This window comes from Poecilia latipinna, unplaced genomic scaffold (genome assembly GCF_001443285.1).
Source record: "Poecilia latipinna isolate Pla-1442-1.1 unplaced genomic scaffold, P_latipinna-1.0 Scaffold2445, whole genome shotgun sequence".
NCBI classification, from domain to species: domain Eukaryota; kingdom Metazoa; phylum Chordata; class Actinopteri; order Cyprinodontiformes; family Poeciliidae; genus Poecilia; species Poecilia latipinna.
The window spans coordinates 56900-68808 of record NW_015115061.1 but is presented as its reverse complement, the minus strand read 5'-3'; the positions used below and the strand labels follow the sequence as shown (position 1 = coordinate 68808).

At 40.6% G+C, this 11909-nt stretch overlaps 2 protein-coding genes and 1 long non-coding RNA gene across 3 annotated transcripts; 1 reads left to right on the top strand and 2 right to left on the bottom strand.

Moving 5' to 3' along the window:
• Nucleotides 1–632: 632 nt before the first annotated feature.
• LOC106937827 (uncharacterized) lies at nt 633–5387 on the bottom strand. Its single transcript, XR_001422470.1, has 3 exons — nt 5294–5387; nt 4992–5033; nt 633–1232 (listed from the first exon to the last, which is right to left on the bottom strand). It is a non-coding gene; the product is annotated as an uncharacterized LOC106937827 (long non-coding RNA).
• gpx8 (glutathione peroxidase 8 (putative)) lies at nt 1585–3888 on the top strand. Its single transcript, XM_015019541.1, has 3 exons — nt 1585–1851; nt 2019–2280; nt 3371–3888. The coding sequence occupies exons 1-3, from the start codon at nt 1645–1647 to the stop codon at nt 3532–3534; spliced, it is 633 nt and encodes a 210-aa protein (XP_014875027.1). The 5' UTR covers nt 1585–1644; the 3' UTR covers nt 3535–3888.
• A 2910-nt stretch (nt 5388–8297) lies between the features above and the next one.
• On the bottom strand, nt 8298–10345 carry mcidas (multiciliate differentiation and DNA synthesis associated cell cycle protein). The gene is made up of 5 exons (XM_015019542.1): nt 10292–10345; nt 10154–10214; nt 9844–10052; nt 9366–9473; nt 8298–8986 (listed from the first exon to the last, which is right to left on the bottom strand). The coding sequence occupies exons 1-5, from the start codon at nt 10343–10345 to the stop codon at nt 8549–8551; spliced, it is 870 nt and encodes a 289-aa protein (XP_014875028.1). The 3' UTR covers nt 8298–8548.
• Between the last annotated feature and the right edge of the window lie 1564 nt (nt 10346–11909).

Sequence of the window (11909 nt, the reverse complement as noted above, 5' to 3'; positions counted from 1 at the left end):
AGAAACTAATTACGTTGATCGTCATTGATTTGTAAAATCATCCAAGGGTGTGAATACTTGATTGTAGTCACTGCGGGGCAGTAATTATTTTTTTCCCTGGCACAGTCAAAGTACAAGGTGCTGACAACATTAAAAGAAATTCTTGAACATTTTCCACCATGGAAGATTTAAACTTGTACACCACTTTTTTTTTTTCCTTTTTACTCAATGCGAGAGTCAAAGACCTCTGAAAAAGCCATATTTGCACATCTTTATTACCAACCTTATTTGTTGGCTTTTCTGCGTACATCCATCTTCTGGATCTCACAGGGTGTTGTGATGAGTTTAAAGTCACAAATGTCTTCTGCAGTTGCCCACCAGAGATGACTCAGCTTCAAATGCCACAGAAAATCTTAATCATTACGGCAATTTACCAACTTTATGGGCTTGTAAGACATGGGAAACTGTTCATATTCCTATAAACCAAATGAACTGAAGTGAAACTACATTCAAACCACATGTCAAGATGAGGTTTTTAACAACTGTGCAAATGTGTGATTGCAAACACGGGTGTGCAGTGGTGTGTGTCTCACATGTTCAGTGGTACCCTCAATGCGGATAAAAAGAGAGGATCGAGAGGACAATGCAAGATGCACAATGCAGTGAAACGTTTATTTTATTTTCATTGCACAGTGCAATGCAACCTTTGTTTTCTCTACAGTGCACATTCATGTTGATGTTTTTTTTTTGTTTGCGTTTCCATAGTATACTGAAATAATATTAAATAAAACATTAACATGTCTTTAATGTCAGTGAAATAATTAAATATATCTTACAATCTTACAACCCAATGAATAAGAAGAACAGTTTGCAAGCTTGTCATGGACAAGTGAGAATAATATCTTTTTTTTTTTTGCTATACTATTTTCACAAACAGGAATTTTAATCCTAATTTTGGTGACATCTTACTTTTGTGATCACATTTAAGATTATTTCTTATCTTTATCAGAAGGTGTTGCAGAAGTTTGTGCAGCACCTTGCATGTCTTATTGCAGGACATTGTGTTCTTGCATGTGTTTTCTCCGTGAAAATTCGAGCTCCAGCCTCCGACAGAAGGCGTAAAATTCAAAGAGAGAGTCACAGCGCCCCCTAGAGGGCAGCGGTGTACTGGCAGCTGGACCCCCTCTGCTGCGCCCATGGATGCTCCGCCTCTTGAAGCGTTTGTATGCGACTTCATCGGCTACTTCGTGTCCCTGTGAAGAAAAATAAAAAACACACTGGGCATGAGAAATTCATAAATTTTATACTTTGGCAAAAGTAATCATCACCCCAAAGCTGACAGCAAGTCCTAGAATAAACTTTTGGAGAGTTGTTTCCTCTTGAGAATTTCACAATAAAATGTTCGTGTCTCTGCGAATTTAAAAAGTCTCCCAAGAAATTTTATTAGACATTTCTTCATAACTTTTGACCTGGAATAACATAGTATGAAATGTTTAAGAACCGTGACTTTTGAATTTAGCACAGCTTTTAGAAACTGTTGGATTTTTTTTTAAGGCAATGAGTTTCCTGTTTGTAGGGATTTTTCCCCCCCGTTAACTTCACTTTACTTTCATCCTCGAGTCCGCCCAGACTTTTCTGCAGGATTCCTAACTCCCCCCCTCCAAGATGGAGGCTCTCGGAGGTTATCCCACCAAGTCCTCCAAAGCCAGAATAAAAAGGCTTAGGGTCCTGGTGAGCATGACAGTCGGTGTGGGCTGTTTGTTCCTCCTGCAGACGCACCTGGTGAAGCCCAGAAAACAGAAGGACTTTTATTCGTTTGAGGTGAAAGACGCAAGGGGGAGGACGGTATCCCTGGAGAAGTACCGAGGAAAAGTACGTCCACATCATCACCAGACGTCTTAAGTTTGGCGATAAATCTCTGCAAATCTTCATTTGGAAACGGAAATTACGTTTTTCTTCTTTATGTCCTACTTTCTTGTGATTACGTTCTGTGCAGAGTTTTATTATAATACATGCTCCATGGTTTTTGTCCTGTTCAGGCATCGCTGGTTGTAAACGTGGCGAGTCACTGCCAGCACACGGAGGCGAGCTACAAGTCTCTGCAGGAGCTGCACCGGGAGCTGGGTACGTCTCACTTCAACGTCCTGGCCTTCCCCTGCGGCCAGTTCGGGGACACGGAGCCCGGGTTCAGCCGCGACATCGAGGCCTTCGCCAAGTCCACCTACGGCGTGACGTTCCCCTTCTTCAGCAAGATCAAAATCCTGGGCACGGAGGCTGAGCCTGCCTTCAGGTTCCTCACAGGTCGGCAGGAAATCATGATGTCCTGTTGTATATTTACAATTCTGCACAGCAGTTGCTGACTTTAATTGATTACTTGTCCGTTTTTTTTCAAGGTGTAATGGTTGTATAATTAATATTACGCTTGAATTTAGTGTGGATTTTTTTCTTTAACTCACTTAGGATCAAAAAGGATAAAATCAATGCATACATTGAGTCAGATATTTAAATAATTAAAACGTTCTTGACCCAGAAAAGACTGGCTGGTTAACTTTTTCTTATGATGGGTAACTTTTAAAACATAAAAAGTTTAAAGATTTAGACAACAACACTAATATTTAGATAAATGTCAGCTTTAAAGTTTAACCCTTTTCTAGACATCAACAATCTTCCAGCAAAATTCTGGCTGGATGTTTAACCACTGCAAGTCAATTTTATTGACTTGTTTGCTGGCAGAGACCCAGGCTCTTCAGTGAAGTACACACTTTTTAGGGTTGAAACTGAAGTGAATATTTATAGGAAGAAAATCCAAGGCGGCTATTATAAACCTGCTAGAATTAGTTTTGATTGTTGTTTGAGAACATTGTCCTGTTAGAACACCAAAAAGAAGAAAGTAAGCAAGAAATAAAGCTCTGTTTCAGCTTCTAGCTATCCACGTGTTTTTAAAAGAAAAGATTTATGGTGGTAGGAGAACCAGCTATGTCCAAACAATAACAAAAGTCAATGTTTGGATAAGCTAAGATTAGGCTTTCATACCTAGTTAGCACTGTGCAAACTGTTAAACACGGCATTAAAGCATCATCATGATCTTTTTTGCTGTCAGTGGTAATAGAATGGCATATTGCACAAAGTGGATGAAATCATGATGATCCAATATTAAATGAATGACATTCACATCAATGATGAGTGCTCAGGTTCTCAGTAAAACTGAGTCAACAAACATGTAAAGAAATAAAAAAAAAAAAGCTACTACAAATATGGAAATGCTCTTATTTTTGCATAGTTACATTGTTAGGAAATTAAATATAGTTGTTGTATTGCTGTCTGGGGATGTCATTATAATAAAAAAAAAATAATCCACTCAACCTTTTCTTTTTTTTTTCTTTTTTTTAAGATTCTGTGCAGAAAATACCAAAGTGGAATTTTTGGAAGTTTCTCGTGAATCAGGAAGGAAAAGTGATCCGGTTCTGGAGAACAGACGAATCCATGGAGAGCGTCCGAAAAGAGGTCACAGCACTGGTGCGAGAAATCATCATAAGGAAACGCGGAGAGCTATGATGGCAAATGCTTGGTAGATATGGGACATTTTGCCACTTTATGTCAGATGGAGCCATGCTGGTAAAGCCTGAAATGACTGAAGTGTCAGCAGAGGGCATGCGAGGGAGATCTGTTGCTCCAGAAAGAAGTGTTGGTATGGTTTTAATTGAGTGTTGGCCATTCTATCGGACAGTAACGAATCCAGTGTTGGGGTTTAAAAAAAAAAAAATCTCCCTACAGTGTACTTCTTAAAGTAATTTTCTAAAGTTTACAATCTTGTTTTTAAGATGAAACCTACCTTTTCACCTTCCAGTGTCTGATTTGAGCCTCTTAACTGTATCTCATCCTTCCAACAATAAAATAATGTACCCCAAGAGCATCAGTTGTTTTCTCCAACGGGCTGCATGGAGATGCCCATGTGACCGTGGTAAATGTTGCGTCTCCAACGACTGTTCAAATCCTCACCTGGGGCTTTTCTACATGGAGTTTGCATGTTCTCATGCTTAATGATCTCTGCAAAAAAAAAAAGCCCCACCGTGCACAGATAAGTGGGTGGATGAAGGTGATGGTGTGCAATACAGGCAAACATCTCTCTTTTTTTTTCCATAAGTCTTATGGTTCAGATGCTACATTAAGTCTTGGTACCATTTTCATTGTATAGAGGCAAACAAGCCAGGCTTGAGCCGTTCTTTTTCAAATTGTCTTCCAATGACCTTTAGCATCTAGAGTGAGATGAAGCTACTTTTTTGGGCATCTTACTTTGCAAATGCAGTGGAAGCAACAACTTAGTTTTTCTACACACAACTTTTACTTTAGCTTTGTTTATTAAAAATGAGTGCTGTGTGGTTTTGTACATTTCAGTATAGGTATATAAATATGCTTAGGGTACGTACTGTACACCATAATTCTAAGCACCTAGAAACCAATAACCGAAAGAGGATGAACCTTCATATTCATGGTGGTGTTCTTTTTTTACATTGGAATGTAAATGCAGTGAGTATTGCACAAGGTCAAGCTACTGTGGATTTCTCAGACAGTTTGAGGGCAGCAGCAGGTAAGCTGGCACCTGACGACCCAACCAGCTAACAAGACACTGCCTACAAACCAGCTGAAAAGCACCAGAGGTCCTTTACCTAAAGATATTTATATGAAAAGTCTTCCAACATTTGCAAGTTGAGCGTAAATATAACCGTTATGGTAGCAGAGGACTGTGAGCTGAAAGAGAACTCGTCAGCTAACATTACACTGCCTCCATACCAGTCACAACTGAAAGGTCTTCTGCACCAAACACAATTTGAGACATTTTGCAGCCCAGCTTCAGCAGCAGGTATTTCTAAAGGTTACCCTGTTAGCGACAGTGGGGAGGGAGGTGCAGCTGCACACAACCAGATCTACTGCCACGCTGGCACCTCCACCTCAGATCTGCAATCTAGAAATCAGGGAGATTCTGATATAGAGATGTCCACTTTTCATCTTACCTTGAAGGGAGAAGGTCTTCTTATCCTCATTAAAGCATCCTCCTGACAAAGAGGAGAAATTAAACAATTGAGGTCATAATTCAAAACAAAACGAGTTTCTGCAAAGTTGATCAGTAAGAAAGTCGAACAAGACTGAAAGCTAATAAGAAAATAATTGAAAAGTGTCTAATGCTAAAGAACCAGGTAGGGGTTGTGATTTGTTGAAAGTTTGCATGTGTTGCATAGCAGCAACAGCAGATTAAAGGAATACACAGACGGGCTACAACACCACATATTTTAATTCCATGATTTGATCTACTTACCCACTCATTTGAATGCCCCTATGTGAATTTTTTCCCCCCTCTTACAGAAATCACTTTTAGCCCCTTCACCCCGCTGAGACCCGGGTCATACCTGTCTCGGTGAACCTGCGGTCTCTCCTGCTCCAACTCCCCTCCTAAATACTCCCGCAGGGCGGACAGCAGAGCGGGAAACTGCGTCTTCTGCTCTGCCATTGGCGGCCTAATCCTTTCCCCCCCCCCCCCTTTAAGTGGCTTGTCTGGTGATGCCATTTGCGTCCTTGTTTCCAGTGCAACAATTAAGTAGACAAAGTAAAGAAAAACAGCAACGCGGTAAAGCTTTAAAAGAGGGGGCGGCAGCGTGCTGTTGGCCCAACATGAAGAATCTAAACCTGAAAATGAATTACACACCAGAAGCTGGATTTGCTATCTTATGTTCATATCATTTACCAAGAAGGAGCTCGGAATCATTTTATTATTTTCTAATTTAATAAATAGGCCTACATATTTTTTGCACACATACACTGAGTGCGTACAGAGTCGTTAAGTCCAGTTGTATCTGTTAGAGTTGTGTTTTTTCACGTGTAAATTTAGTGGAGAATATGTGTGCGTCGAAATGCTCATTTCTTTTTTTTTTTAAATTTTGTATAAAGACAGAAAAACCGCACATATTTTTAGATTATTGTTATTATTTTAAAAAGAATGGCATAAGACAAGAAATGTAGAGGAAGGAATTTCTTTGAAAAATGTTTACAATCAGCAACACCCTAGTCATCCTTAAATGACTAAATAAATAGCTTTATTTACATAAAACACATCTGAAGTTTTTTTTTTTTTTTTTTTTTTTTTTTGTAAGAACTACCAAAAATAAATATTTTGACTAACTAACTAACTCCAATTACTACTTTTGGGTTTTGCATCAGGATGTAAACAACTAATATTCCTGAAAGAAAATTAAATCTGATTGAAATAAATCTTGCTGCATGGCAGGCAGCTGTTAGAAAACATAACTCTTGTGTAGTCGCGCGCTTCACACCGCTTGGTAACCAGCTGCTGTTGTGGCGCTAACTGGGCGCGAGCGGCGCGAGCGGCGCGCACGTTCTCGCCACCTGCTACCTCCATATGGGCCTTTAAACACCGCGAGCTCGAGCCTGGAAGAGCGCGACAGGTGCGCGGGGAGGCAGGATGCTGCTTCTGGAGCTCCAGTTTGACACACCTTTGCTTTTTGATTCGGCAACCTGACACTTTAATAAAAGTCAGCACTTGTTGTTCTCTAACTATACTTAGTTGAAATCGCTATTCTGTTATGTTTTTCTTTTATTATTATTATTATTTATTTTTTTTGCAGGCATCCTTCCCTAACACTTTTTAAAATATATTCTTTCATTTTGACCCTGAGTGTGAGTCCCAGACTCTTGACACCTAAGGAACAGGTTCCCCCCACCCCTCCTCCATCTTCTTTCCCACGACTTTTATTTGCAGCCTCCTAACTTTATTCACCTTAGAAACCCATTGTGTCTCTGTGACTTTATTTTTCTTTTCTTCAGTTTGGCGGCCGCTTAACCGGTCAAACTTTCCCCAATCGGCCCAAGCAATGCTTGCTCTCTGCCTGCCTTTTTACTCGGTGGCAGTCGTTCGTTTCACAGTGAGCTTCATGACTGGTGCACTTCAACTCTTTAGAGTATCACCGAAGGTTAATTTAGTCAAGTAATTCCATGCAACAGCAAAACTCATGTTATATCGATTCACACACGCTGAGTGATACATTTGAAACGTCTCCATAGTTATTTTTTTTATAATTGTTTATATTGTATGAAACCCCAAAGCTAAATTTAGACTTGACAGTTGTTCAATAACCTCCACTGGGAATTTAAGCCCCAACAAGCAATGGCTGTATGATGTGCTTCGTCCAAGCTTATTATTAGAAAGTTGAGTAACACTTTATTTGACGGGGTGTGCATAATGACACTGTCATAAACATGACATAATACCTGTTAGGAACATGAAGGAGTCTTTATGAATGTTTATGACTGTTGTCATGAAGTGTCATTCAGTAAATAATGACACTTTTAATACAAAGTTGCTCTGAAAGGTGCTTTAAAATCCATTAAAAGTGGCAAATTTGCTTTAAAGTATCATTATTTACAAAATAATGCAAAGTTGGCACTGTTAATGGACTTTCAATGCAACTTTCAGAGCAACTTTGCATTAAAAGTGTCACTATTTAAAGAATGACACTTCATGACAACAGCCATAAACGTTCATAAAGACTGCTTCATGTTCCTAACAGGTGTTATGTCATGTTTATGACAGTGTCATGTCAGTCTTATGCACACCCTGTCAAATAAAGTGTTACCGAAAGTTGAGTGGAAGGAAAAGGTGTGGTAGAAAGACACCATACATGCCTATGCATCTGTCATTTTCCTTGTGCTAAGCACCAAACCAAAAACAGTGTCTGGAGCATCTTCCTTGGCTAAGGGAAAACAAGATTCAGGACTGCTCAAAGTTCTCTTTTCCGCTTTACTGGGCTGTTGATTTTTATTTTTTTATTTTTCTATTTTTTTATTGTCATTTATTTTTATGAAAGTTTAAATATAGAAGAGGTTTGGGGGCTTCTGCTCCCACAATACAACATTTAGCAAGTTGAAGTAACAAAAGTTTATTGATAAACTGTGCAAACAAAACCTGTTCAAATTTCAAGGCAATAGACAAGGAAGATGGCTGTGAAGAACCAGGACCCAGGGCCTTTTCTCATGCCACACGGACTCAGAGTCAGACAAAAGTGAAGGAAGCCTCTACATCTTAAGGCAGGTCATGAGGTTACATTTGTATCTTTGCTGAAACAACAGGATTTTGCAATGAAAAGTTTCTTCTAACTGAATAAACATCTGTTGTATTTCACATGTGTATATATGCTTAAGTGTGGGGGGAAAAAATGCAAGTTTTTCTCCAAAGATGAAGCAAAAAAAAAAAAAAGTTTATTTCAAGGCTTGTAAAATATATATTTTCCAACACAAAAAAAATGCAATGAATTCAAAATTCCTCATATCTCGAGGCGTGTAAACAAAAACCGAATGTAAACAGCAGAGAGGGCAGTCTTAATTCCTCAAAGCACCACTTTTGACTGATAGCTCACAAGCTACCTGAGGAAGACATCACTTAATCATTTACAGATACCACTATAGATTAGGAGTTAAGCATTAGCAGCTGCTGCCCACCCACTTCTCTCTCAGATTTATGGCACCTTCATCACGAGAGCCCCTGTGGCAGTCTGTCACTTCAGCTGTGGTTGGGGACCCAGCGGAAACGGTACCCCCCCTGCAGGGTCCTTGATGTAAACGCATGCCCATGAGGAAACACCTGAGTCCGAATGGTGCCGTGTTCTCTGACGGAGGTCCTGAAGGATGAGGCATCTTCTGCAGCCTCCGGTGCATCAACAATCGCAGTGCTGTTGCTGTTGGGAGTGGACATCTGCAAACTTGAGAATGCGCCATACATGCGTATCGACTCGGACTCCTGTGGTGATCCTGCAGCGTTGCTGAGCAGCACAGCGTTGCAGCGTGTGCTGATGTCCCTCAGCATGTCCTCCACCGAGTCAGAGGACTCAGTTTCATAGCCTTCATCCAGGCGCTGCCTCTTGCAGGGACTCAGAGAGGTGTTTTCAGAGCTTGGTACCTCCGGTTCTCCAGCATGAGAATCTCTGACTGTCATGAATCTCTAAAAGAATCAAAATAATCAGAAGTTCACACTCATCAACTATATCAATATGATTTTTTCTTTTTTCTATAAAACTTTACATTCTGTATAAACACGACTGAGACAAAATGCTGTAACTATTCAACTAATATGAAAAGTTTGAAACCCTTATAAAGCTCCACCTCTTCCTCGGGGTCAATCCAAAAGGTCGTTCCTCCCTACTAGGATTGCTTTTAGGACAGATTTTGACCTGCATTTATCTGATTCATTGCTGGTTCCTGCAGCGGAAATGCCGGGGGGAGGAAAATGATGCCTAAAAATGATTCTGGTTCCTGAAAAGGTTCCTGCAGTAGAAAAATCCCACCTATAGAGATGGGTTTTGAGCTTGAATTTTACTCACTTCAAGGACTGAGGCGAGGTGTTTTGCTCGACTCGCCAGTTGCTTGAGGTGCAGGTTTCTTTCCTGAAGGGAGTCCAGTTCTTGTCGCTTGTGAAGACTCTCCTGGAGCTGCAGGCAGACATTTCAAGATATTTTCGGTTATGCTGTCTGCTTTTGTTTGTCCTCTCTGCTGTGTTTTCTTGCATGTTTCCTAACATGCAAGAAAAATATAATATTTAAAACTATATGCAGCAATTTTAAATGTTGACCTGATTCACTTGTCTTTGGAACAACCAGTTTTCAGAGCTGGCCCAAGGCATAAGTGAAACAAGCTGCTGCTTTTTAAAAAAATATACATTGTTGAAATATTTCTTCAATATTTTGCCCCGCTAAATGATATGATGGACACAAATTTTGCTTTGTCATTTGCATCACAGAAAGCTGAGTGAAAGAAAATCAAATCTCCACTGACACAAATAATCCTAAGATTATGTTTTACCTGTTTGTTGATGGCCATTGAGTCTCCAAGAGCCCTTCCCTGGCACTCTGCAACACTCCTCCATGAAACTCCATCCTCTGTTTTTTCTGTGGAGGATTGAACCATGCTGTCCTCTGGAGAGAAATCCCTCTGAGGGGTCAGAGGGGGTATAACACACCCCTGAAATGGGAGAAGTTCAGACAGACAGCTATCTCCTGCAGCAGTGGAATCTGGGAGAAGAGAAAGATCACCAAGGAAACAATGAGCAGGAGTTTGGAGGAAGGATGACCAGAGCAGAAGTCATCCCATTGCCAGAACTTAGCTCCCTCACCTGCGATGAAATCCATCACATAATCTCCATAATGCTGCTCGTCTGGGTCAGACTCGTTCGCCTGTGAGGAAATAAAGCTGATTATTAACATAATGTGTTTTGGTAACTAAAACCACAAAGAAACCATGACAACTGTACCTGGTAATTCCACCAAGTCAAAGCAGAGCTCCAGGAGTGAATCTTGGTGGTCATTTCAGATGTGTAATGTTGTGCAGAGGGGCAGTGTGTGGAAAGAAACTTCAGGTGAGGTGCTAGTGTTTAGTAGCCTGCCTGTCATGTGTAAACTACAATCCCATTTGGGCAGGATTCCTAAAGTCAAACATTAACAGAGGGGGGCTCAGACTGTCTTACCTAATAAATATCAGTGTTGGTTTTGTATCAATTGTAAAACTAAACCACGAGTCAGCAAGTATTGTAACCAGATCAAATAAATTCCTGTGGTTTTATTGTGAAAGATGATTTTATTCTCACCTGAGAGACGAATGAGTTTCTCTCCTGTTCCACAGCAGATGCACAGCCCTCCAAATCCCCCCATTCAATTGTTGCAAAACCTAAAAGATAACCATAGTGTAAAAAAGGACCTAAAAATAGTATCTGGAGTTCAGTCACAGTATTTGTGGTTTACCTTTGCAAGCAATGCGGGGAAATTCAACATAAACACTAACAGGACTGCTGCTTCTTGGCACCGGGAATTTATCCTGCAGGAATAGCACCTGTCATCAAAGTTTTCATTCATTTGCAAGTTTTTCTGAAGAGAGAGAACTTTGCTTACAATTGCTTTCCCCCTACGCTGTCCCAGTCTGTTGGGCCAAACAGCACCGAAAGCGTTCCCTTCTTTTTGCGTCTCCATCATCAGCTCCATCCATCAGAAACTGACAGGGACATGATTTAGACTTGGAGCTGATATAGTCGACTTTCTCCCGGTTCGTGTCTCTGTGTGCCGCGGTTTCCCTCTCCTGGCCCAATCAAATCCACTAGTTCGGTCTCTAGGGAGTGTCGGCGTCCTCGGAGATGAAATTAGTGCAGTATGGGGTTTTCTGTTTAAAACTGGGAAACGGTGCCGCGCAGAACGGCGCCATCACAGCGCCAGCAGGTGTGCCCCGCAGCGCTCCCTAAATCTGCGGCCAACATCCCCAAGCAATCAGGTCTCATTGTAATTATGCAAATCACAAGTATACTGAATATTTACTGTAAGAGTCGATTGATATTATAGAGATTGCGTATAGGCTGAACAAAAGATGAACATGTGACGTCCGCACATTTTTATTTTATAACATGCTTATATACCGCCTTGCTTTTTCATGCGTAATTTCAATCCATTTGCGTAAAACATCTTATATACACAAGAAAGGTTGATGCCCTCGAAAAGAAAAGTGGAAAAGGAAAAAAAAAAAGCTCTAAGAGCGGACAGTTCAGTAAACACTTGTGACAAATGCCTCAATTAGTAAACAAACAGGGGGATGTCAACTGGTCTTTATAGAGCTGAATGCGCCTGTGTGTCCGAGCTGCCACGCGTAATGGATTAGCAGATAAAGCCGCGAAATTGCCTGGCCTGTGTTGGCAAAGTTTGTCTCTAAATACTGCTGCTAACAAAAACGATGAAGTGCTGACCTCCATGCAACAATAGCCGCAGGAATCACTGCTTTTGGAAAAGTGTTTATTTTCTGTGTTGGCCACTCCAGCCATCCATTTATTGCATGATCTTAAGTGGTTTCTAAGATTTGTGTTAGTCTTGTGATGCGCAATCTGGTTTAAA

Bases quoted from the DNA above. Each gene is read 5' to 3' on its own strand.
- mcidas (XM_015019542.1), bottom strand. From the start codon at position 10,345: ATGACCACCAAGATTCACTCCTGGAGCTCTGCTTTGACTTGGTGGAAT. The intron at 10,053-10,153 runs GTGAGGGAGCTA...CTCTTCTCCCAG, and splicing joins TGTGATGGATTTCATCGCAG to ATTCCACTGCTGCAGGAGAT. The intron at 8,987-9,365 runs GTGAGTAAAATT...TGATTCTTTTAG, and splicing joins ACCTCGCCTCAGTCCTTGAA to AGATTCATGACAGTCAGAGA.
- gpx8 (XM_015019541.1), top strand. From the start codon at position 1,645: ATGGAGGCTCTCGGAGGTTATCCCACCAAGTCCTCCAAAGCCAGAATA. The intron at 1,852-2,018 runs GTACGTCCACAT...TGTCCTGTTCAG, and splicing joins TGGAGAAGTACCGAGGAAAA to GCATCGCTGGTTGTAAACGT. The intron at 2,281-3,370 runs GTCGGCAGGAAA...CTTTTTTTTAAG, and splicing joins TGCCTTCAGGTTCCTCACAG to ATTCTGTGCAGAAAATACCA.